This window comes from Anticarsia gemmatalis, chromosome 18, assembly GCF_050436995.1.
Source record: "Anticarsia gemmatalis isolate Benzon Research Colony breed Stoneville strain chromosome 18, ilAntGemm2 primary, whole genome shotgun sequence".
Classification (NCBI taxonomy): domain Eukaryota; kingdom Metazoa; phylum Arthropoda; class Insecta; order Lepidoptera; family Erebidae; genus Anticarsia; species Anticarsia gemmatalis.
In genome coordinates, this window is record NC_134762.1 from 5853688 (window position 1) to 5876696 (window position 23009).

The 23009-nt window shown below is 34.2% G+C and overlaps 1 protein-coding gene across 2 annotated transcripts; it reads right to left on the reverse strand.

The window, feature by feature from the left end:
* Nucleotides 1-61: 61 nt before the first annotated feature.
* On the reverse strand, nucleotides 62-22428 carry LOC142980736 (putative cytochrome P450 49a1). 2 transcript variants are annotated; one of them, XM_076126299.1, is made up of 13 exons: nucleotides 22270-22428; nucleotides 17905-18033; nucleotides 16366-16539; nucleotides 4021-4186; nucleotides 3804-3893; nucleotides 3475-3591; nucleotides 3217-3293; nucleotides 2884-3079; nucleotides 2472-2619; nucleotides 1921-2084; nucleotides 1712-1790; nucleotides 1414-1617; nucleotides 62-1165 (listed from the first exon to the last, which is right to left on the reverse strand). In XM_076126299.1, the coding sequence occupies exons 2-13, from the start codon at nucleotides 18011-18013 to the stop codon at nucleotides 1058-1060; spliced, it is 1632 nt and encodes a 543-aa protein (XP_075982414.1). In that variant the 5' UTR covers nucleotides 18014-18033; nucleotides 22270-22428; the 3' UTR covers nucleotides 62-1057. The 2 variants fall into 2 exon arrangements, with proteins under 2 accessions (XP_075982414.1, XP_075982412.1); XM_076126297.1 differs by lacking the exons at nucleotides 16366-16539; nucleotides 17905-18033; nucleotides 22270-22428 and adding an exon at nucleotides 9204-12251.
* Nucleotides 22429-23009: the final 581 nt, after the last annotated feature.

Genomic DNA, 23009 nt, shown 5'->3' on the forward strand with positions numbered 1-23009 from the left:
CACCCATTCCATTACCCACTTCTCTACTTAATACCTATTTCATGAAAAAAAAACAATTAAGTTTCTGTACAAAACTGCTCCTTTATTTTTTTTGGTCCACGAAACATACAGTACCTATATACATTATTACACAGACATTATTATTTGTAAAGTATAATAAAAATAATTCATAACATATAAATTAAGTAATTTTGTCCAATCAGATAAGTATTGACCTTCTATAACACATATTCTACAATTCTAAATTATTAGGTACACTGTAAACCCTGTGAAGCACAATGACTACAGAATAATAGTAATGGTAACTCGATTTCATAACGTACTAGAGTTCTGAACTATTCACATAATATTCCTTTGTTCATAAGAATTAGTACAAAATAATAAAGTAAACTGGCTGTCTCCCAGGATGGGTGTGGGAGTTCGGCCTTGGCTAAAAATAAATACGCCCACTACAAAATCCTACTAAATACAAAGATTTTATATATAACCTCTTAATAGTATAGTCGAATCAATACAATTATTGATAAGTACAATCAACTTAACTAAGTACAGGTACTTTAGGCAGGCTACCTCTAAAAGTCTAAAATTGTAATCGATTCGGCTACCAGCAGTCAGACGGACTATTAACACGTTTATAACACAATGCAAAAATTTTGTCTTCGATATCAAGTAGATGCCGAAACTGCAATAAATTTAGCGTAATATTCGATACGGCAATTAACAAAACCCTAACCTTTTACAATAATAATATATCACTTTTATTAGCTTTTCACTATTTTCATCATATCCGTCGAAATGATTGGTTTGAGAAGCATCTACTTATTTATTAATATATTGATATTTCTGTCCCGACACAAAGTATAACTAGGTAAGGTAGATAACGTGGGAAGGGCGAGGCTTTCCCTACACAATTTAAGTATCCTTGGATTACCTTCTGGGAAGCCCCGCCCACTATACTGTACAAGGTTTACTGAAATAAAAAATATATATTGTGTTTTTTTAGCTAGGTAAATTAAATTAACTAGTATAAACAGTTAATGTGTAATTCAATAGACTTTTATCGCTCGATAAGTTTCAGTCTAATGGGACCATTCGGCGTATACATGGGATGAATATGGTAGTCCATTGGTTCGTGGTGGTATTCCATTTTGAATGCTTGCACCATCTGAAAGCAAAGATTTTGTTTACACATTCCGTAGTAGCAAAATAAAGCGCATAATATGAGGCTACTGATAGAACAAGTGGAAAAATCATAAAAAAAAGTCCGCATTTCTCTACATCAGCCATCAGTTGATGTTTATCATATAGTTTTAATCTAAAAGGTCAGCTTAAACTGAATTATGGTCAGACAAAACCACTTTGCCCAAACAAATAATTCGAATATGCCCAAACAAATAATCGCTATGTAGGTACCTTGCATATAACTGTATGTATTTCTAGTTCTGCAAATCTTCGGCCCAAGCACATGCGTTTGCCGTAGCCGAATGGTAGCGACGCAAATGCGTGATGATTCTGCGTAGAAGATCTTTGCATCCATCTTTCTGGACGAAATTCTGATGCATTTGAGAAATACTCGTCGCTATTACCCATCACGTAGTGTTGGAATATTACTTGGGTCTGTGAAAAGAAATAGAAGTAATCTGTTATAATCTGTGATAAAATAGTTCTGTTAGACGTGAGAGTTAAACAATTTATTTCACTTTTTACTTACTCCTTTTGGTATATTATAGCCGCAAATAATTGTGTCTTTGGTGAGCTGTCGGCCGTTGCCTATAACGACTGGATACATTCTAGAAAAATTAAAATATGGATAGTGTATTGCAAAATAAGTAGGCGCTACTTTACTATTTAATTCTTTTGTAATAAATTAATGTTTATCGGTTTTATATTGATGAATTGAGTAAACAGGGAGTTATTTACCTCATAACTTCTTTGACGCAAGCTTTCAAATAAGGCATTTGGTTAACATCGCCGGGTTTCATGGGTCTGTCCTGTAGAACTTTACTGATTTCTTCGTATAATCGTTCTTGTACCCCGGGCCTTAATGATAACTGGTATAATATTGACGCTACTGCATTTGATGTCTGAAATTAAAATGATTTCAGTTATTGTAGTCTGCTGTATTATTCTCTAGTTGACGTATAACTTACATACAAACATAATATCACACTTTTCCCATAGGAGTAAGCAGAGACTAAAGAACACCACTTGGTACGAACCTTACAAACTTCCCTTGCCTTATTCACATCCATACATCTTGTCATACAGGTCTACCTTTCTTATATTAATGTTTTCATTTAACATTAAACATCATGTGTATATGTATCAATGAAATAAAAGTGACTATATAGTAGTTAGAACGCCGAACGCGTATCGCACAAATGAGAATAATTGCTTTGCTATTTTGGCAGGCGTCTTCAAGTCGCCATTGTAATAGGACATACGATAAAAAGTAAATATTTATAACCTACCGTATCAATGCCTACTAAGAAGAGATCTAAGGCTGCCACTGCCGCTACCCTCGGTCCAGCGGCTGTAACTAAGTCTTGTAACAACGACTTGCTGCCTCCATTGGCTTCACATTCCTTTAGTGCCTTCTCGACATGTTTGAGAGTCACGCTGGAAAACCAAAACAAAACAAAAAACATCAGAAGCTGTATAGGTTTTCATTAAGAAATGGGCCATATGCAGTATTTTTTCTTTATTTCTTCATACATCAAATAAGAGGCTCCATATTACTCAGTAAACATCGTTCTTTCGTTAGAGTCAATTTAAAACATAAATACACAATGTAGAAAATGTAAATAACAATTTGACCAGTTTGCCAAGTTGCATTGTACTAGATTTAAGCCAAACCAATAACAAAAAAACAAGTACAGTTACCTAAGGATTGTGTCCAGGGCGGCAACATATTTCTTAAACATTGAGGTAGGGTAGATTCGCCACCAGGGGGCGCGGAGCTCGAGCTCACCAACGCTTAGGAAGAAAGTTTGAACAGCATGAATCAGCCGCATACTCTCGGAGTCTTCTTGAGCTTCGAAACATCCAAGACGAGTGTCTAGGGCTATTAGACCAAGGGCTGCAATCAAAGAACGACTAGTTCAAAAATACCGACCGATCTCGATCCATTATCATTATATTTCCCATTATTTCATCTAATCAATACAATAATCATGCTCTACGTCTTTTTAGTAAAAATTTTAATTATTTACTCACACTCTAAAGACCATTTGTGTACTTCGTTTAGGAAGTGGCCAGGTGTCTCCGAATCCTCATTTCTTATGCTCCGTACTCTGCAAACATACATAAAAACTTGTTCTTATGCTCGTGGGGCTCTTTTTTACTAGTCCGCATTGACCATTTCGTAGAGTTAAACCGTTTAAAATGTACACTGAGCGTCACAGCAGATTTGTTTAAAATGGGCTCTTATATCCTGAGCTCGATAGTTATAGCTTTATGGGAATTCATAGTTACCTCTCTACAAAAGCATCAGCGACCTCGGCAACGGGCACCGTGTATTGTGCGGCGGCACCCGCGCTTAATGCCACCCTCGACACTTTGGTTCTGAATGCTGCCCATGATTCACCATGTCTGCAAACATAATATATTAACCTTAGAAGTAAAGATATTAAACTGAAAATGGAGTGTACACAAAACCACAACAATGAATCAAACATTAATACGAACATATTATGGATGTAGATATGTATCGGCTACCTTAACAGCTTTGACAGTTTTTTCATTTATGTGCTGAAATTTTATTTGTAGATTTATCTGGGTTTCGTTATTGGTATGAAACTTACACAGCTATAACTCCAGCACAGTTCTCTTCAGCTCCAAAGAAGTCTTTTCTAAGCGTATGCTTATAATAGTTTAGGGACGGCATTGACGGCCTGAAACGAAAAAGTACCACATTTGTTATTGCTAAACCATCAAATAAGATGAAATATACGAGTTGCAGGAAGGAATGGAGTATCTCAGTAAGAAAATATCGTATTACTTTAGAAAATAAGACAATACCTATGCGGAGCAGCATCTTCTCCTCTAAAGACTCTTTCAACTTCACTGGCATCAAATACAAACAGCATGTCTGGTCTGCCAAGTAGACCGGTCACCTTGACACAGTTGCCGTACTGAGCGCGCAAGGATAAGCACACCTTGTCTATGTGCTCTACGGAGTAACCACCTGAAAATAAAGTATTTTATAGCTTTACCTTAGGTAATAGAAGACAGTGATGGATATAACATACATTTTGCTAGTCTTTTGTTGAAACAGACTTTGCTCTTTGTGGGCTTCAGTTAAGACGCATTAAACCATTTTTATCGCTTCGGTGGTCTAACCGAATTTAAACATCGAAATGCATTTACGAGTAGAATTAGATATACGTTTATGAAGACTATAACATGTATCTTGTTAATTTGCAACTTTAAATTTAATAAAAAGTATCATGTGTTCTGAAGTATTATCTTACGGATAACGAAACCGTAACTATCGTCCGGATCCGGAACAATCGGAAATCGGTGATCTGATCTGATCTGTGTAGAAACTACGGCTCAATACATTCCCCGTTCCCTGCAGTTTCACTTTCGAAGTTGTCGGTCAGTGGTCACCACCTCTCCCTAAGAAAGTGAGAGCTCCATTGGATCGCTGTGTTTGATCTCATTTATTTATCGATTACTATCGCCGCACTTGTTACAATCGTTATCTATTTCGCAATCAGCTTTTAAAGAATAGCGCACATTCTCGTTTTACTTGAAAATATCTTAACAGTTTTTCGAACCACCCATTTTGAATTAAACAATAAAGACAAATAAAAAAGTAAGTATAGGAACTGCAATAATAACCCTAATTTGCGCTTCACAATCGGATAAAAAGGTATGATACCTTATTGAATAACTCCAACTGAATGTAGAGTTTATAGGAACCATGTACAATAAATGGGACAAATAGGGCAATACTTGTACTTGTACTTCCCTACTGTCAAGTCAGTTAAACCACATAATTGATTCCGATTAAAACTCCTACAGATCGACTGGTTTAACCAGTACTAGAAATAGCTTAAGAAGCCATGATATGCACCAAAATAAAATGCAAACACGTCTTCAGAATTCTGTTCTTTTTGTGTATCTAATCCATCAAATCATTATGTAGGTAAAGACGGCTAAACTTATTTTTTTGAATTACTCGAATTCTAATTTCCTTTGGTCGATTGATTTCGAAAATGATTTTTATTCCTTGCTGAAACGAAAGGTAAGTTTTTGCATTCAGAACAGAGTACTAAGGTTCAATAAATTGTCGATTTAATTGTCATTCGAAATGCTACTCCATACGCACAAATAAGGCTCATGTCAACTGCAATTGCATTCCCTTCTTCACTTAAGTTACTTTTGGCGTGTGCTCCGGTTACATGCGCCCTCACTTACACCACATTATTCAATTAGTCACTGTTACAGCCCACCCACAATGAATTATTAATTGTAAACTTTCACATGGGTCCTTTTAATTTAATCTACTTTTCAAAACAATACGTTGTAAGCCTAATATCGTTTTCACTAACCTTGCTAAATTGTAATTAATTCACGTAGGTAAATTAAATAACAGACCGATATAACAGCGCAGACAATTTTCAAAAATAAACTATATAAATATAGAATTATGTCACAACTCACCTCTAGTAAACGCATAGCATCCCGAACGTTAAGAATTTGCGACACATCCGCCAGTTAACGGATGCTTAAACTAACCAATACTTATCTCGAAGTTATGAAACAAGCATATCTCAAGGTTTACATAGCGTAGCCACTATGATGTTCAATGCGCTTGTTGAAGGAAGTAAATTATTATCAAAATTAGAGAATGCACTTAAGCCAACAGAAAACCTAGCCTCGAGGCCTCAAATAACTCAGCAATTACTGTTAATGGGGCTATTGTTTTTACCGGCACAGAGGTGAGATAAGTCTATAAAATACATAATTAATATCACAACAATAACTTTTTTTATCAAGATATTGTAGCCACAGGAGACATTTTAGTAAGCTACCAAAACAGACTAAAGACATTATCCCATTAGTGATTTTTAAAGTACATTTGTACTATTCGTTGATAGTAACTTAAAGTTTTCACATACAGAGTCAAACTGGAAAGGTGACTTGTCTAGAAATCCTGACCGGACATGGTCCATGGCTCGATTCAGATAAAAACCTCGTTCCAGCGTCTGCGGAACTTTCTAATTACCCTGTAGGTACTCCTTGTCTTGTCGTTTTATGGTGTCGTACTTCGATGACGAAACTGTTATGATCGAACAACAAAACACAGGCAATTTCGAACCCCTGAGTATTTTCATATTCGCTGTTTGTGATTTTGGGCTATTTTATTCTTCTTTTTACGACAATTCTTACCTTGGTTGCACTTGAAAGATTATAAAGTTTGTCAGTATCAAAGTTGTTTAATAATTGTCAAAGTTATAGTGATATAATAACCGTTGAGTAGAGTCAATTATATAGAACTGAAGGATACACTAATTCTTATGATTGCTTTTATATCAATGTAAAATCATATTCGAAACATATTCTTTAAGCATTCTATCCTATAGTTTTTTTTTTTTTTTTTTAATCAAATTTATTGTCAAGGCCTTTAGCCAACAAAAGGCTATGTCGGCCTCATAGGGAAACTCAAATTACAACAAAGTGTACAGCAAAATCTTAAAAAAAAAACTAATTTTCTAACTGAAGGCAATTAAAATTTTCAAAAAATATAAATTAAAAAGAGAAAAATAAATTGAATATATTTTAATTTTGCATATTTACAGAAAAAACATAACTAAAAAACTTAAAAATTTTAATCGCCTTTTCAGAAAATGGATCACTCAAAGTAACATTTATACTACCATTATGACAAAAAAAATGCTGCAATTGCAACTGTGCTCTAATATTGTTATATAAACTGCATTCTATTAAAATATGCAACAAATCATCGATTTTCGAGCATGAATTACATATCGGCGACGATTTAACACCCACCAAATTCAAAAATTTGCCGCAGGGCACATGACCGGAACGAACCCTGAATGCCGCCACTATCTGATCCCTCGACAGGCCTGACTCATCACACCAAGGGGCCCGAGACAGCGCTGGCTGCATGGTCCGGTACCAGAGACCTTTGGTTGACATTGTGGACTCAAAATGTTGCTTCCATATGTCGAAGCAACTAGATTTCATGAAAGAAATCAGTTCTGAAGGGTAGGGCTTGCTGCCGAAAGGTATACCATCCGATGCAGCTCGACCAGCAAGCCCATCCACAATGTCATTCCCTGAAATCCCTACATGAGAAGGAATCCATTGAAGTTTGATATTAATTCCTTTCGATTGTAATAAATGAATCGACTCTAGTGCCGCATAAGCTATCGGCATGCCTCGGACACCCGTGACACAACGGGCCAAATGTTGGAGAGCACTTCTTGAGTCCGACAAAATGACCACATCTTTGACCTCTATAGACTCTACATAAGAAAGGGCTTCAGTAATGGCTGTCAACTCTGCTCTCATAACACAAGCACCATCGCATAAATTTAACATAGTTTTGTAATCATTTTGGGGGTCAAAAAATGCTGCTCCAACACCAGTAGTATCCTTGGACCCGTCAGTAAATATCAAATAAAAATCTTTATAATCAGAATTCAACATTGTCGTTACAATAGACTTTAAATTTTGTACACTACACTTACGTTTTGGAATATCAAAATGTTCAATCTTAGAATGAATACAGTGTTTAATATTAACAGACGATATCCAAGTATCAAGGCTAAACATTTCTAAACTGCTACTCTTATGAACGACCATATCTTTATATTTATTGTATACATCAACTAAAATAGGTATTTTCTTATTCTGCCAGAAATGATTACTACCTAAAGTTGATAGCTTCTCAAGCAAGTCCACTGTTTGGTTATTGGCGAAAGAGACTATTCTCAACCAATACCTACAAGCTAGCCACTGTCTCCTCACAAACAATGGCGGCACACAGAGCTCGTTCTCCATTACACAAATAGGAGTAGTACGAATAAATCCGCCACATGCACGTAAAGCTCGATTTTGCAAAACATCTAATCTATTTAAATGAATATTAGCACTATTGCCATACAAAAAACTGGCATAATCAATCCTACTTCTTATAAGGGAAATGTACAACCTACGCAGATGTTTAGGATGAACACCCCACGAACTACTACCTAAAACCTTAAAAATATTAAGGTATTTGTAAACCTTCTCACAAGTTTCATTTATATGCGCACCCCATCTTAAAGATGCATCCAACCACAAACCTAAATACTTAATTTTATCGACAACTTTAATATGTGAGCCATTAATACTAATCTGAACATTTTCTCTAATCTTAGAACGACTAAATACGCAAGCATACGATTTAGATTCAGACAAATAAAGGCCAACACTCCCTAAACTATTTTGGAGAACACTTAAAGCAGAATTTAAAGTAGACAATGCTGGGCTTAAGTTATGTCTATTGGCAGACGTAAATAACACAAAATCATCAGCATATTGTGAAATAGAAACATCAGTTATTAATTTGCAAATATCCATAGTAGCAATATTAAAAAGTAAAGGTGAGAGAGGGTCGCCTTGAGCTAATCCTATACTCGCCCGCCTAACTGTAACTTCATTATCATAACTCACAACCTGAAGATTTCGAGAATTTAGAAAGCTCCATAAATACTTGCAAATTAACCCACCTATACCAATTTTTCTTAATATAAAAATTAAACAATTAATATTTACATTATTATACGCATTACAAATATCAACAAAACAAGCAACTGTTGCCCTATTACTAGAAAAACCTATTTGGACACTCGTAACTAACCTAGTAAGATTATCTAAGCAAGAATGGGACCTTCGAAAACCTATGGTAGATGGGGAAAATAACCCTCGTTTCTCAACGTACCATTCAAGCCTTTTTAACAATAACCAGTGAAAAATTTTACATACACATGAAATCAAGGAAATCGGACGTAAAGAAGAAGGACTATTTGGATCGCGACCTGGCTTTGGGATCGGAATCACTCTAATATTTCTCCATTGACTTGGAATTATACCTTTAGCTAATATCGAATTGTACATTTGCAGTAAAAAATCTTTACCAGAAAATGATAAATGGTACATCATAGTATATGAAATGTTATCAATACCTGGGCTTGTATCTTTATGTTTAAAACAGTTCTCTAATTCAGCGAGAGAAAATTCTCTCTCAATGACTGAAAAATCATTCACGAACAAGGGAGATTCCTCCGAAGCCGAATCTGGGGTTAAAGATCGGAGCAAGTCAATACTCTTCTCCTTGTCTACGCAGCGGTTGGAAAACCGTCCTCCTTTCAGCCATCTCATCTTCCTCCACATGTCTGAAGCCGAAGTTTCATGATCAATGCTCGAACAGAAATCTCTCCAACCTTTGTTACGAGCCTTTTTAATAACGCCACGAGCTTGTTTCATTTTAGTTATGTACTCTCTGTAGTTATCAGGTGTAGGATTACGTCTTAAATTTGAAAGTGCTAAACGCCTCGCAGCCACTGCCATCGATAATTGAGAGCTCCAATAAGGCTTGGGTACAAATTTTGTGTTAGGGTCTTGACAAGTTCTAATCCAAGGAATTGATTGCTCTGCTATATAGTTAATTTTAGACTCGAACAAATCATAAGATTCCTGGATATCATTTTTAATATTCAAATCAGTGAATACAGCTTCCGATAATTCTTTGTATTTATTCCAATCCGCTTCTTTGAAATTTCGACGCTTCGACCAAATATGCGAAGAATCAAAGCCATATTTAATTTTAATGAAAATGTGATCACTTCCTAAGGATTCATTTGTAACTTGCCAAGTCAGTTTTAATGAAATATCAGTAGTAGCAAAAGTTATATCAGGTGAAGTTTCTTGAATAACTCCGTTAACTAGTTTAATTCTAGTTGGTTTACCATCATTTAAACACACATAATCACGATCAAAATATGATGAATAAATTAATTCGCCTCTAGGCTCTGTTTTGTAAGACCACGCTAAATGGTGTGCATTAAAATCACCAACAATCATTGTTTCTGTATCAAATGAACGAAAGATGCAATCCCAATCATATTGAGAGGTGGTCAAAGATGGAGGACAATAAATGGAGATAATATTTGAAAGTCCCTTAATATTTAATATTTTGACAGCCAGAACTTCTATATTGCAATTAGGGTGGTTAAAACTTAAAGGCAAAATCTTTATGGAATTGTGCGCAATAACACATAGGCCACCATATGAATCATTTCTATCCTTACGAAGAATGTTGTAATTGGTCATGGTAATAATTTTATTAACAGACAGCCATGTCTCGCTGATTATACAAATATGAATTTTTTCCTGACTTAATAGTAATTGCAACTCTGTGGATTTCGGATATAAACTATTTGCATTCCACTGGAAGATGTTAAGAGTCTTGAGTTGCAAATTGAAGGAACTATCCATTATTGTTAACCATACCTAATAACTTCATCAGGAATCCAACATTACAGTTATCGAAAAAATATTTCTTTAAATGCGTAACAATAAACTCAAAAGTAAGTTTTATCTTTGCTATAAAATCCATATTCGACCTCCAAAAACCAGTGATCTTTTTAACAATTCTCTCCAAACTGAAATCTTCCTCCTCATCTTTGGTATCAGCTTTATTAGCGATATCACTTTGTTTTAAAACTCTTACTTGTTTTACGTAAACATTTTTTATAGGCTTGGAAGTTGAAGGTTTAGGTTGAATAGATTTTTTCTTGCTGCTAACTGTATTTGGTAGAATCAAAGATATACCATCGTCTTCCGGGTTGTCGCCCGTCACATCCTGCCCTTTTATATGTTCTTTAACCGTAAGACCATCTTTAAGCACATCAGAATAAGATTTCACACTACTGTTGAATTCAGCAGATTGCTCTGTAGCTCTTACCACTTGAGACTCTAAACTATTTCTTTCAACTTTCATTTTATTCACAGCTATTTTGTATGTACAATTGAGTTCTGCCATAACACCTCTTATATTTTTCTCTTTCAAAAATACCGGACATTTACTTTTAACCATAGCCATGTGGTTACCTTTACAATTTACACATGTAAATTTAACTGTTTCGCAATTAGTGTGTTCACCACCACACTTTGGACATATCACTTTTTTCAAAGGACAGTAAAGCTTCAAATGTCCGTATCTCCAACAGTTGGAGCACTGAGTCACTGGGAAGGTAAAAGGTTCTACTTTCAGCCTTAAGCCATATGATGATATAAACGTAGGTAAAGTGGGACCTTTAACACATATGCGGACACTCTCACTTTTTACCCACTTTCCGTCTTTATCTCTCTTATTCAAGCGTTTTATAGAAAGAATTTCCATATCACATTTCAGAATATCCTTTAAATTATCCTCTTCCAACTCAATATCTACATCTTTGATAAGACCGTATGATACATTTACCTCACTAGTATTTCTACATACCCATCCATTTTCCTTAAAATGTTTACATGCCAATAACTTTTCTACTGCTGCATGACTCTTTACCCGAATAAGTACTTTAAAAGGGCTTTTGTATATTACTTTTGAAATATTCGCAACATCCTCCTTAAACAAAATTCTCGACATACTGATCTGTTTTGGTAAAATCTCCTTGGAAGTAATTGATACTTCATACGTCTCTTCGTTAATATTGTTAGGTAACTCTCCATTATTACGACTCGGATCAGCGATTTTTGTCGTAGCAGTGCGCAATTTCTTCCCCTTCTTCCCTACAGTCGTAAAATCAGATCCCAGAGAATCATCGTCGATGCTGCTACTGTCCTGCCTGGTTCTTTTATTATTATTTTTTGTATCCACACAGTCAGAACCTCCATAGTCATTTACAGTGCGAACGGATCCATCCTCGTCGTCACTGGAACTCTCCATGGAGTTTTTATATCGTACTGGCCGAAAATATTAAGAAAAAACTGTCTGCTTCGACAGCTGTCAACCACAATTTATTTTAATTTCCAACCAATTTTCTTGAGAAAAAACGACAAAGACACTAATAATTTACTGATTTTAAACCGAACACTCTTTTAAAAATAATATACTCAACATTTGAACCGATAAACACTTCAACTTTTACCCTAAATCACAAATATATCGCGGAACAAACAGAACGCACGTTACTGCCACGACAATCTGCTATCCTATAGTTGTAAGTCCATACTTATACGTAAACGATCTAAGCGAAACGATTAATCCATAGATCTATTAATAACATAGATGTTGCAATAGGGCAGTATGTAATAGCTACACTGTACCTAGAACTAGTTGAAAAATATGCAAGTACATGTTGTCACCGCGGACCCCGCCAAGCGTGGAAACATTGCATAAGGAAGGAAATGCCTTGCGTGTAACGTGCAAATTTTAAGGCCTGCTCTATCCGTAACTTGTTGTGGTTAGAGATAGATAACTAACTCTAACCGGTAGAGATTAAAAAGTTTAAGAAAAAAACAATACAATCTTTTTACGTTTCCTACGATATATTCAAGCAGCAACAACTATTTTACAGATATAGCATTTTTTTATAATTTTATTCTTTAGTTATTGATTGGAATAATTTGACATTTTTTCCTTACGGGAAACAAATACTTTTATTTAATGACGAGAAGTAAAAAAAAATGCATTCCGTGAAATGTGAAGTTACAACATCATTTTTAACTTCAAACAAACAAATTATTTTCTGAAGAATTATTGCTGCAATTCCAATAGTACTTATTTTAAAACTAATAGACGTATAGTCATTAATATTTAAATAATAAAGACATTTACAAACATGTATGCGCACATCAAAATCATGATGACAAGGTGATAAATATCATAATAATCATTTCAAAGTAATTGCAAGCCTTCAACTTACATAATACCCTCTTGTACACATCATACAGTAGCCACAAAAGATTACTGGCGGCCATTGTGGTACATTAAAAAAGATGTTGATGCGTTTAATCAAAATGGCGACCTTGTCCTACAAAAAGATTTTCGTAACGCGGAGGCAGTGTTAAAGAAAATTGGTATGCCGTGTATAAGCCGTTACGAAAACATAAAACAATGGCTTGAATGCTTATTACGGCGTAATTATTAAAGATTGCCTCGTCTGCTATCACTTGCATCATAATTGTTTTACATGGAGATGATAATGATCTGTGTAATATTCAGATTTTACTTAAAATTTCATTTTTTTGCTACTAACTAGAGACTGGAAATTATGTTAAGATAAACCGAAATGATTAAGATGTACTTAGCTAAGAATCGTTCCATTCTGCTTCATTTTTGTAAAGACAAATGTATAAATAAGGTATCTATTTCACAGAAAAATTTAAAAATCTGCAGACTCGCCGAATTGTTTACGATAGACTATCGTCCTCATCTACTAATGAGTAGTAGTGATAAATTTAACTCAAACCAAGCCCTAGATAGACATAACATGACATATGTAGACACTAAAATAGTTTTAACACGCCTTTAAAAATCAAGTTTGTTCAGTACCAAATTAAAGTGTGGTAGGTATATTGGAGTCATGGCGTGCGCGGTATTGTACAAATATTCCATAGTTTTTATTACGCCGTGGGTGACGATTTGCCAATAACTTTAATTACTCAGCTGTTATATGACATTTTGTGTGAGTTTGACGATGTTTAAATAAATTGTTTCTCAATGAAGACGGTGTCATACGACGTATTTACCTAATTAACGAATGGATACCTAAACGAGAAACATGAAAATGTTAAATTTAGTTTCTAAGTAGAGCAGAAGAAAGAAAGGTGCCTACATTTGTAACATTAAGTAATAATTATATTTTAATTACTATGCGATCTGATTAAATTTTTCAATGAAAATTATTCATTCATTCATTAAATCAACTAAAACCGGGGTGTCAAATCGAAACCAATAATTTTTACAAGCGTCTATAATTGAAGGAAAAAAGCTACCCGGAATACGTACACCCGCTAAGACAATAAATGGCTACATGTCGTTGGAAATGAATTAAATGCGGTGAACTTTTTTTAAATCCTCTTATTTCCTTCCTTGAGTGAAATATCATTGAACTTTTCAATGAACCTATAATTTGCAGTCTTCCTGCTGACAATCCTTATGAGTTGTGGCATGCTTGCGTAAAGCAAGGGACAACTAAAATTTTCTATTTTGACCATAAAGTTGGTTGCTTATTTTCAAATTATCCTTAGATTACGAAACATGAAACGATAATTTTCTACATTACGATTTTCTTAACGCAACTAGCTCATTAATTCTCAATTTCCACAAAAGATTTAGTTTGAATGGTTTGTATCCCACGTTGAATAGTTCACGGTCAGCAATAATATCATAATCCGTCGAGAGTCAAGGACCTCTACAACCAAATGATGCACGTTTGCAACTTAAGTGTTTATTCAAGACTATATTATGTTAATTCCGTCACAGTTTTTACAAACGTAATATGTACTAAACGTATACGTACTATAAATATGCGAAGTTATTATAATATATAACTAATTCATTTTCAATTTCAAGGTTTTTACGTATTTCGTTGTATTAACGAGCTTTTGTCTTTTAAATGACTTTTAACCTATGGTAGAGTTTAACATTTTGAGACTTCTTAAATCGAAAATGGTAAAAATGTTAACTGTCTCAACAACCACATTGATGAAAAACGTTTGAATACATCTGAACTTTTCCTAATTAATTCTTATGATATAGATCATCGCTGGTATAGACGGCCAATGGCCATATTATATCGCACTTTAGAAAAGTTAATGCAAATCAGTGGAGTAAAGTTATCATGGAACCGGGTAGGTAAATTACGAGAACAGGTAGTAAGATAAGTCTCGCAGTAGTTTAACGACGATGCGTATGATATCTGACGAAGACTTCTAACTGTTAGCTCTTAAACTTCTCAAAATAACCCAGAACAAAAGTACGCGTAACGGTGTCCTTTTTACATGCACTTACTGACTAATTGTTTATGCTTCACTTTGTGTTTTGTTTTTAAATGTTTCGTTAACTTAGCACGAAACCAGTGCAGATATAAATTTAAGAATTGTACGTTTAAAGAATAATAAAGTACTATAGGAATGCATTTTCCGTTATATCAAGTAGATTAACATTTAGTTAAACTATTTTTAAGAGAAAGAAAGTCAGGTTTACAGTTTTATTTTTTAGACGAAAAAATCTATTTCTTATGTCACGTGTTGTTATAATTGTCGGCATTATTCCAAATTGACCTGCTTGCGTAAGAGTAAATAATAATAGACTCTCAATATATTTTCCTATGAAAATATGCTTTGTCTCATTTACATAGTGTTATGTAATACCTAAGCCGTTTTTGATAAAGATGCTAATTACATTCATCACTCTTTGTTTGCTGTTATTTTTGTCGGGTATCTAACAAATAGTTTAAATGTTTGTTGACGATAGCCTTGTGTTTAAACTGCGTTCAATATCCTTGAACTTGGACTTGAAACAACGAATATTTCACGTTAAATACACGCTTATATAAAAACTTATATATAACTTTACTTTAAGTATTTACATCATTAGTATTAGTTGTTATTTTCTTTCTTTTTGTAAACACAATTTATTACCAAACGTCTTTTTTTATCCTAATGACCAATATTATGTTAAAATACACGAAATATTTCTTGCAAAATTTTATCGTTTTGACATAAGACACTTCGAGACGCAATAAAGATATCGTCGCTTAGGTAACGTGAACAATACCGCGCAAGTTAAATTTGACATGTTTCCAGGAGAGATAAAAAACTGATTGTTATCTTTGAAATACTTCTGACATGTGTACTGAATACATAAATAGGTAGATATTAAGTTCGTTCAAGATTGGACAATTTAAAAAAAAATCTAACATCATTCGATGCGCGCTGACAAAATCTATCCAATGAAGTATAAAACGTCATATGACCAATTTTCGACTTACGCGGTATTGTTACCTAAGCGACGATATGTAATTACAATAATATAATAATAATAAATAACAATAAAAAAACCATATAATGCTATTGAAATAAAAATAAATCATGAAGCCTGCAATTTCCTGATAGCAAGTTCGAATCTTTATACGTTATACAGAAGACGGATTTTGTTGCTTCCAAATTAGCTTAATTATTATAAGCTATATCTAAATGTTAAAACAAATAACCACGTTGTCTAGTGGCCAGAACTCACGGCTGAAACAACAGTAGCGATCTCAATCACTCGGCTAAAATACAATCTACTTATTAATATAAGGTCTCAATCATTCAGCTAGGACACCATCTACTTACCAATATATGGCGTGAACCTCCAAGTGTTTCCCAAGAGCGGCAGAGGCTTGGGGCCGGGCACCTGGTCCCAGGACTTGACTGAGGGAGACATGTCGAACATGGACGTGTCTATCGCCGCATGGGTAGACCTCGCACGGGATCCTTGCGCTGGACATGATGCCACTGGCTTTGTGCCTGGAACAAAAGTAATGGAAATTAAAAAAAAAGTAATGCAAGTACCTCCCCTAATAATAGACCATGGATGGGTAAAGACGTCTCTACCCGCCGGTTTCTGAGTACATTTAACGGTAGTTTTTTTATATGAGTTTAAACGCTATTGAATAGATAAACTACCGCTAAATGTACCTCAGGAACCGGGTGTAAATGATTTCCATTTACTTCGAAATCTACATTCGTCGTTCGACCTACTCAAAAAAAACATTCTTTCGAAAGTTTCAAATCACAAGCCCTTTTATTCAACACCAACTGAAAAATCCATTAATCACGAGAGCTTTAAGTCTTTGATGCAGATCTCTTCACGTGAAAAACAAAAGGTTTAAGTAAATTAAGCATCAATCAATGGAATTAATCTTTAATGAGCAAGAATCATTGTCTCAGAAAGCTTAAGTAAGTATTGATAACTCATGTATTGTACTCGTGTATATTGAAAATCTGATAAAAACTTGTTTTAGTTCCCATCAACTCTCTATTACCCTCCATGAACTAGGCTTGCGTGTCTACTTTCGCGTAAACTAGGTAGGTAGCGAGTACTTATGTATGTAACATACCTTACAATATAATTTAAGGTCTCTAGTCGTATTATATAAAGTTCAAGAAAAATTTAAAAACACTGAGAACATTTTACCAATACATTTTTTTGCCAGTAACGTCTACATGTTTTCAAACTTTTGACTATGATATCACAAGCTTTCAGGAAAATTTGATAGCGTATTCCTTTCCAAGACTTCATATTAGGCAGGCTAGCTAACTATTTGGACCACCATGATCGGCAAACCAAAAAACACAAACGAATGATGACAAGCTTCTTCATAATAATATGTCTATTTCATACCACATACGTAGATTTAACAGCTGCTCAATAAGTATTATGTCAAAAGTACGGAATGTTACAATATTACAAGGAATCATGCTTGCCAGTCACATTATGACCGAGGCGTTAAATGCATAGTAATATTCTACTCAAACAACAATCTATTCACAATACATTTATTTAAGTTTGTTTTTGATCGAGCTGTTAATTGTTAGTGCGATTTTTAATTTTAATAATGTTATGTGCCCGAATTTGTCACATATATTTTTTCTTCACTCTTCAATCTCGATCCGCTAGCATCTTTTTTGTGGACACATTTTTGGGTATTTATCTTAAACTGTTCACAGTCCTATTTGAAACTTGGATTATCAACCACCTGCTAGAGAAGCAATTACTTTTTACTCCCATAGAAAACCACAGTTTGCGTTATTCAAGTAAAACGTGCATTATGAATCAGGCAGGAAATACAGAAAACAAGTGGAAGTAATAAAAAACAAAAGAATACGCACCGATTTCCAATCCGCCGTCGGACGCTTGATAACATCGCGCCGTGGTCGAAACGTGGCGGGCAGAGCAGTAGCGCAGCGGCCATTTTACTACGGCCACCCGACTTCTCATTGTTATTTATTGTGGATTATCTGTATAAAAAAGAAAATTGTTATTACCACACAGCCATAACAGTGATTTAAGTCCAAATTAAGAGTGGGAAGTTTAAACCTTTTTCCGAATTCAAAGGCTGACTGTTTAAACAGACTAAACAGTCCTTACGTTAGCACTACCGAAATATAAATAAATCGGATCATGAAAAAGATCAAAATAATGTTTCGATTAAGTTAATAGCAGTGATTAGGTATCTATAAATTGATTTCAGTGCACAATCAATCAGAATTAAATTACAAGCAACGACCATTTTAAATGTTCACTTTTCATAAGGCATCATTTTGCAGATTGTTATATATTTTTTCTCACGATTGTGCGCTCCCATATTCTACACGCCACAGTTCACACACCAGAATAAAACCTTGTAGTGTCCTTTCACTGCCACGCACAATGCCAAAATTACAACATTTTAAAACAAGCAAACTAGCATAATTAAGATAAAATTAAACTACCATATAATTTGGTACAAAATTCAGCTAATTAACTACACAAATTATTTTATTCTAGTATATTTTTTTAGCATTATTATTTTGCTCATTTCATTTAACACGCGTGTTAATGTCATTACAAAATTTTATAATCATGTATTACTAAGAGTCGTTATGTTCACCGAGATTCGCTTTTAATTTTATATTAACTATTTTATTTGTATATTGATAATAGATCCACATTTAGTCATAGTTTTTTGTTCTGTGGCTTATGTCAGTGCCCCGGTGTTGGGCAATGGCCTCACTCGCTGACTCCCCACCCCTCTTGTTGGTGGCTTGTTTTGTCTGGTCATCTCTCCAGGAGCGAATCCTTACAACGATGCTATCACAAATATGTGTGCATTTTACTTTGTTCAGATGAGGATTGAAAGATCACCGAGATTAATACGTAGCAAACAAGCAATTGATATAACTGCTTATGAAGACGCTAAACTTTTATCGTGTAGAGATCAGTTGGAGTTATACAATCATTATGATTCACGTAATCTTCTCAGTAAAAGCTAAGCGAGCGAGAGTAATATACTGTTTTTCTTTTCAATTTCATACCCTGCATCCGTCAAATCCAAACGAATGTCAAGATTGTTTCTTTACTTATTGTTGCTTTTAATGATGACTCTTCATATATGGATTTCACATTTTTATAACGTAGAAAAAAATTGGAATTTAGTATTATGTTTTTTGTAAGTCCGTGATGGAGGAACGGTTTTATTATTGCTTGTGACCGTGCTAGCTATCGGTGAAAATAAAAGTGGAAGTAACATATTACATAATTGTACTATTCATTCTAAGTACTTAGTGAGTATAATAGTTATGAAACCTTTCTAGCCATTAATTTTCGTACCACTAATGACTTTTTCATACGTTTCTGTGCAGCTGCGCTTTTGATTTTTTTTATCCAAAGTTATGAATGATACATACATAATACGCCTGTTACACCCGAAGGTGTGGGCATAGGTGTATGAAATACACCCGAGTTTCGCTTTTAACAATGTTAGTCCCATGTAATAGGCGAGTCTATTGCCATGTCCAATTGCAACCTGTCCTGTCGAGCAGGTTCTTCGGGCAATCTAGTATAGATTAGAAATAGACCAATAGTGCTGTCCGACCCGGGAATCGAATCTGGGACCTCGTAGACCACCAGTAGCATACATATCCGACCACGCTACAAATTATGTTACTTGATATAGCGTGGATAAGATTTACTTACTCTTATGAAAGTAGCTATTATGTATCTTCGACTAAAATGGAAAGATCATTAAAATATATTTAAGAAAAACACATGATCGGGTTAAAAAGATTTTCGCACGTTAATGTGATAGAGTAAAAGTTTGTAATTATCATTTTCAGATTCAAAATATTATGAAATGAATAATGTCTGTATAGTATTACAGTATTAAGTGCCATTAACGATGTAACTTACACATTTCATACTAATAAAACAACATTGAAATGTTTTTTAATTTCAACAAACTTTTACTTAATTATACCCCAATGTTAGCTGTGTTCTGACAACGAACTAAACGACAGTAAATTACACGTGTATGCTGATTCTTATAAATAAAAGTTAATGGCAAGAAGTTAATTTTTGGAACAGTGGTACTTAACTGCTTTTGAAATTCTATAACAAACGGAAAACAGCTTTATTTTCCATATTATGGACCTTAACAATAAATATTCATGGGAAGATGATTATAGTAATATGATTTTTTTAATTCGATTCAGTCATGAATGGGATAGTAGGTAGGTATAATGTATGATAATAAACTACCTATATAATCATTAGATTATGGGTTGTTATGTGATGTAAGGACAAGGTAGTTTCGTGTGTAAATATTTATAGACCCATAGATAAATATTGACTTATTCAATACATGGGTATTATTAGTTTAAAGATTACGTATATGTATATAAATATTGTAGGATAGACATCGGGTCGTTAGTGTAAATACCGTAGTCGCTTCAATATAAATATTGTTATTTTTACGGCACCTTTAACCTCAGGATAATCAAATATACCGATGTGAATTTAAATGAAAAAGAAACGTTTTGAATGCAATAATCCGCAACAATCTTCAAGACGCTTGCCATTGAAAGTAGGTAATTCAGTATCGAGTATTTAAAATATAATCTTTTTTTCGAATCTTGGCTAACGTGATAATTTTGACCTCCGTTTCGCAAGGTAAACGAGCTAAGCCATTAAGCTATGGCACTCAATTCTTTTTTTTGCAATTCCGTCAATCATATTATAGAGTTGGCGATTTAATTCTTTAAGCCAAAAGTAATGAGCAAAAGTATAAAGCCACTTTATAAAAAAAAGGTGTAAGCTTCATGGCTTCTAGCTGACTTTACTTTCCAAATAAGTAAGAGAGAAGTGACAATCATTACTAACCCCCGGTTTCTGAGTACACTTGGCGGTAGTTTATCTATTCAATAGTGTTTTTTTTGTATGAGTTTTAACGCTATTGAATAGATAAACTGCCGCTAATTGTACCTCAGAAACCGGGGGTAAAAGATCTTGTTTGATGCAATGATATCTTCGTTTAATAGGATGGATTGATTGTTACTACCAATACCTACTAACAATTGTCCAGAGCGCTGGACTCATGAACTAACCCCTGCACTATTTCTAAAGGAGACCCATGCCCAGCACAGATACAGTCATGGGTTTTTCTTAAATGTACATAAATGCAAAGTAACGTATATTCAGTAGATCATTAAGGAGATACACGGAAATGGTATTTACTAACAACCTTGAAAGTAAAGTTCAAAATGCATTTATATTTAAAGCATTTTGATTTACGACTTTCACTTGCAGAAGCTTATATATGGAAAAGTGTATTATCAGAAATAACTTAATGATTGCGATTGAAACAGTATCAATGGGTTCAGTATTTTACAATTCTTATTAAGGATTGATATTTGGAACAAAAACGGTTAAATTAAGAGGATAACAAGGATTAACAGCATCTCGCTCTATCACAATAAATCAAACTCCCGTATGTTTTTTTATTTATTCTACTTTCAAAACAAATTGCCTTTATGTGTAGCGGTGTATATACTGCTTATATAATTATATGTAATAATATCTAATCATTTATTCCGACCAAACAATCATACACAGAAAAATCAAAAATACAGATAAATGTAAGTAATGTAAAGTAGTGTACTACATATTATGTAGATGTTGTAAGAGTATTACTATGTTACATAAACCTTAACAGTCTACACGTTATCCTGATAAACCTGAAAACTATACGCTCTAGTAAGAACCATGTAATTATACATACAATACTAAGTACCGAAGTAATTGAAAGGTTTGTGAACTGTAGTTATTTTAATTAGTTTTTACTTTCCTTCAGTTTCATAGTTAATCTACCATTTAAGAAAACTCTAATTAGCATTATTACTTCATTACCTAATTATTTAAATTAATAGCTATGTATTTGAATTTTATATGACAGTTTCACGATCGTTTATAATACATTGCTAGTTTTTAGATTATTTGTCTTTCGTTTTTGTTTTTAATAATTAAGAACTTCCAAAGGTATTATAAATATTATATTTATTCTTCCCTATTCTTTAGGTCTACGACGACGGTGACGGTTGAAAATGCAAGTATTGCTTTTACATTTAAAATGTCACTCTATTATTTAAAGGGTCACCAGGACCCAGCTTAAAAAAAAAAAAACGTAAATTCTGAAAAATGACCCCTTAAAAATAACCTACCTTTTCACTCCAAAAAAATCCTCTCTTTCTCCTTTATCACTGTCACACACGTCACGATCACAAATACTATAGTAGACTATAGAACTTCGGCACTAGGATGTCTGCTTACTCCCTGTGCGCGGGTAGCGAGTCGAGCGGCGACTGAACGCGCAACATAACTTAGGTGCGCACTTTCTGTGACCGTCTCCATAATACAACGAAATGGAATTTTCAATGTCAACTACTATTTTATTTATTGTTAATTGATTTTTTATCGCTCCTTTTATATAAAAAAGGCTTTTTGTAAGAAGGTTCTGCTGTTGTTTCCTTATAGAATACTGTGTAAATAGTAAATAAGGACTATTTTTAAATGATCTTGTGGTTAAATTGGCTTGCATTTTTTTAAGTGTCATCTTAATTTTATAATTATTGTTTCATAGTTCACATTACGATTTGCCCTGCCCTCAGTCCGATGCGTCATAACCTCAACTGTCTAGGAGTGAAATTTACAATGCAGTACCATTTAAAAAAGTGCGAAAATAAATGACGAGAAAAGTGATCGGAATAACATACAGAAACAAGGCAAATACACGAAAATATCGTAAGACAACGAAAACGTACACTACAGGTGTTTAGTAACAAGCTTTTGCCCGCGAATTCATCATTGAGAACGAAAGTACTCATCCAACCCACGTCCAGCGATCAATGTCACGACACAATAACAAATATAACAACGACTAAACATCGTGCATGGCGACAGA

Excerpts from the sequence above, each read along its gene's own strand:
- LOC142980736 (XM_076126297.1), bottom strand. The coding sequence starts at position 10,515 with ATGGATAGTTCCTTCAATTTGCAACTCAAGACTCTTAACATCTTCCAG. Across the intron at positions 3,894-4,020 it reads GAAGATGCTGCTCCGCATAG|GCCGTCAATGCCGTCCCTAA; the intron begins GTATTGTCTTAT and ends TTTTCGTTTCAG. Across the intron at positions 1,166-1,413 it reads TACATACAGTTATATGCAAG|ATGGTGCAAGCATTCAAAAT; the intron begins GTACCTACATAG and ends CTTTGCTTTCAG.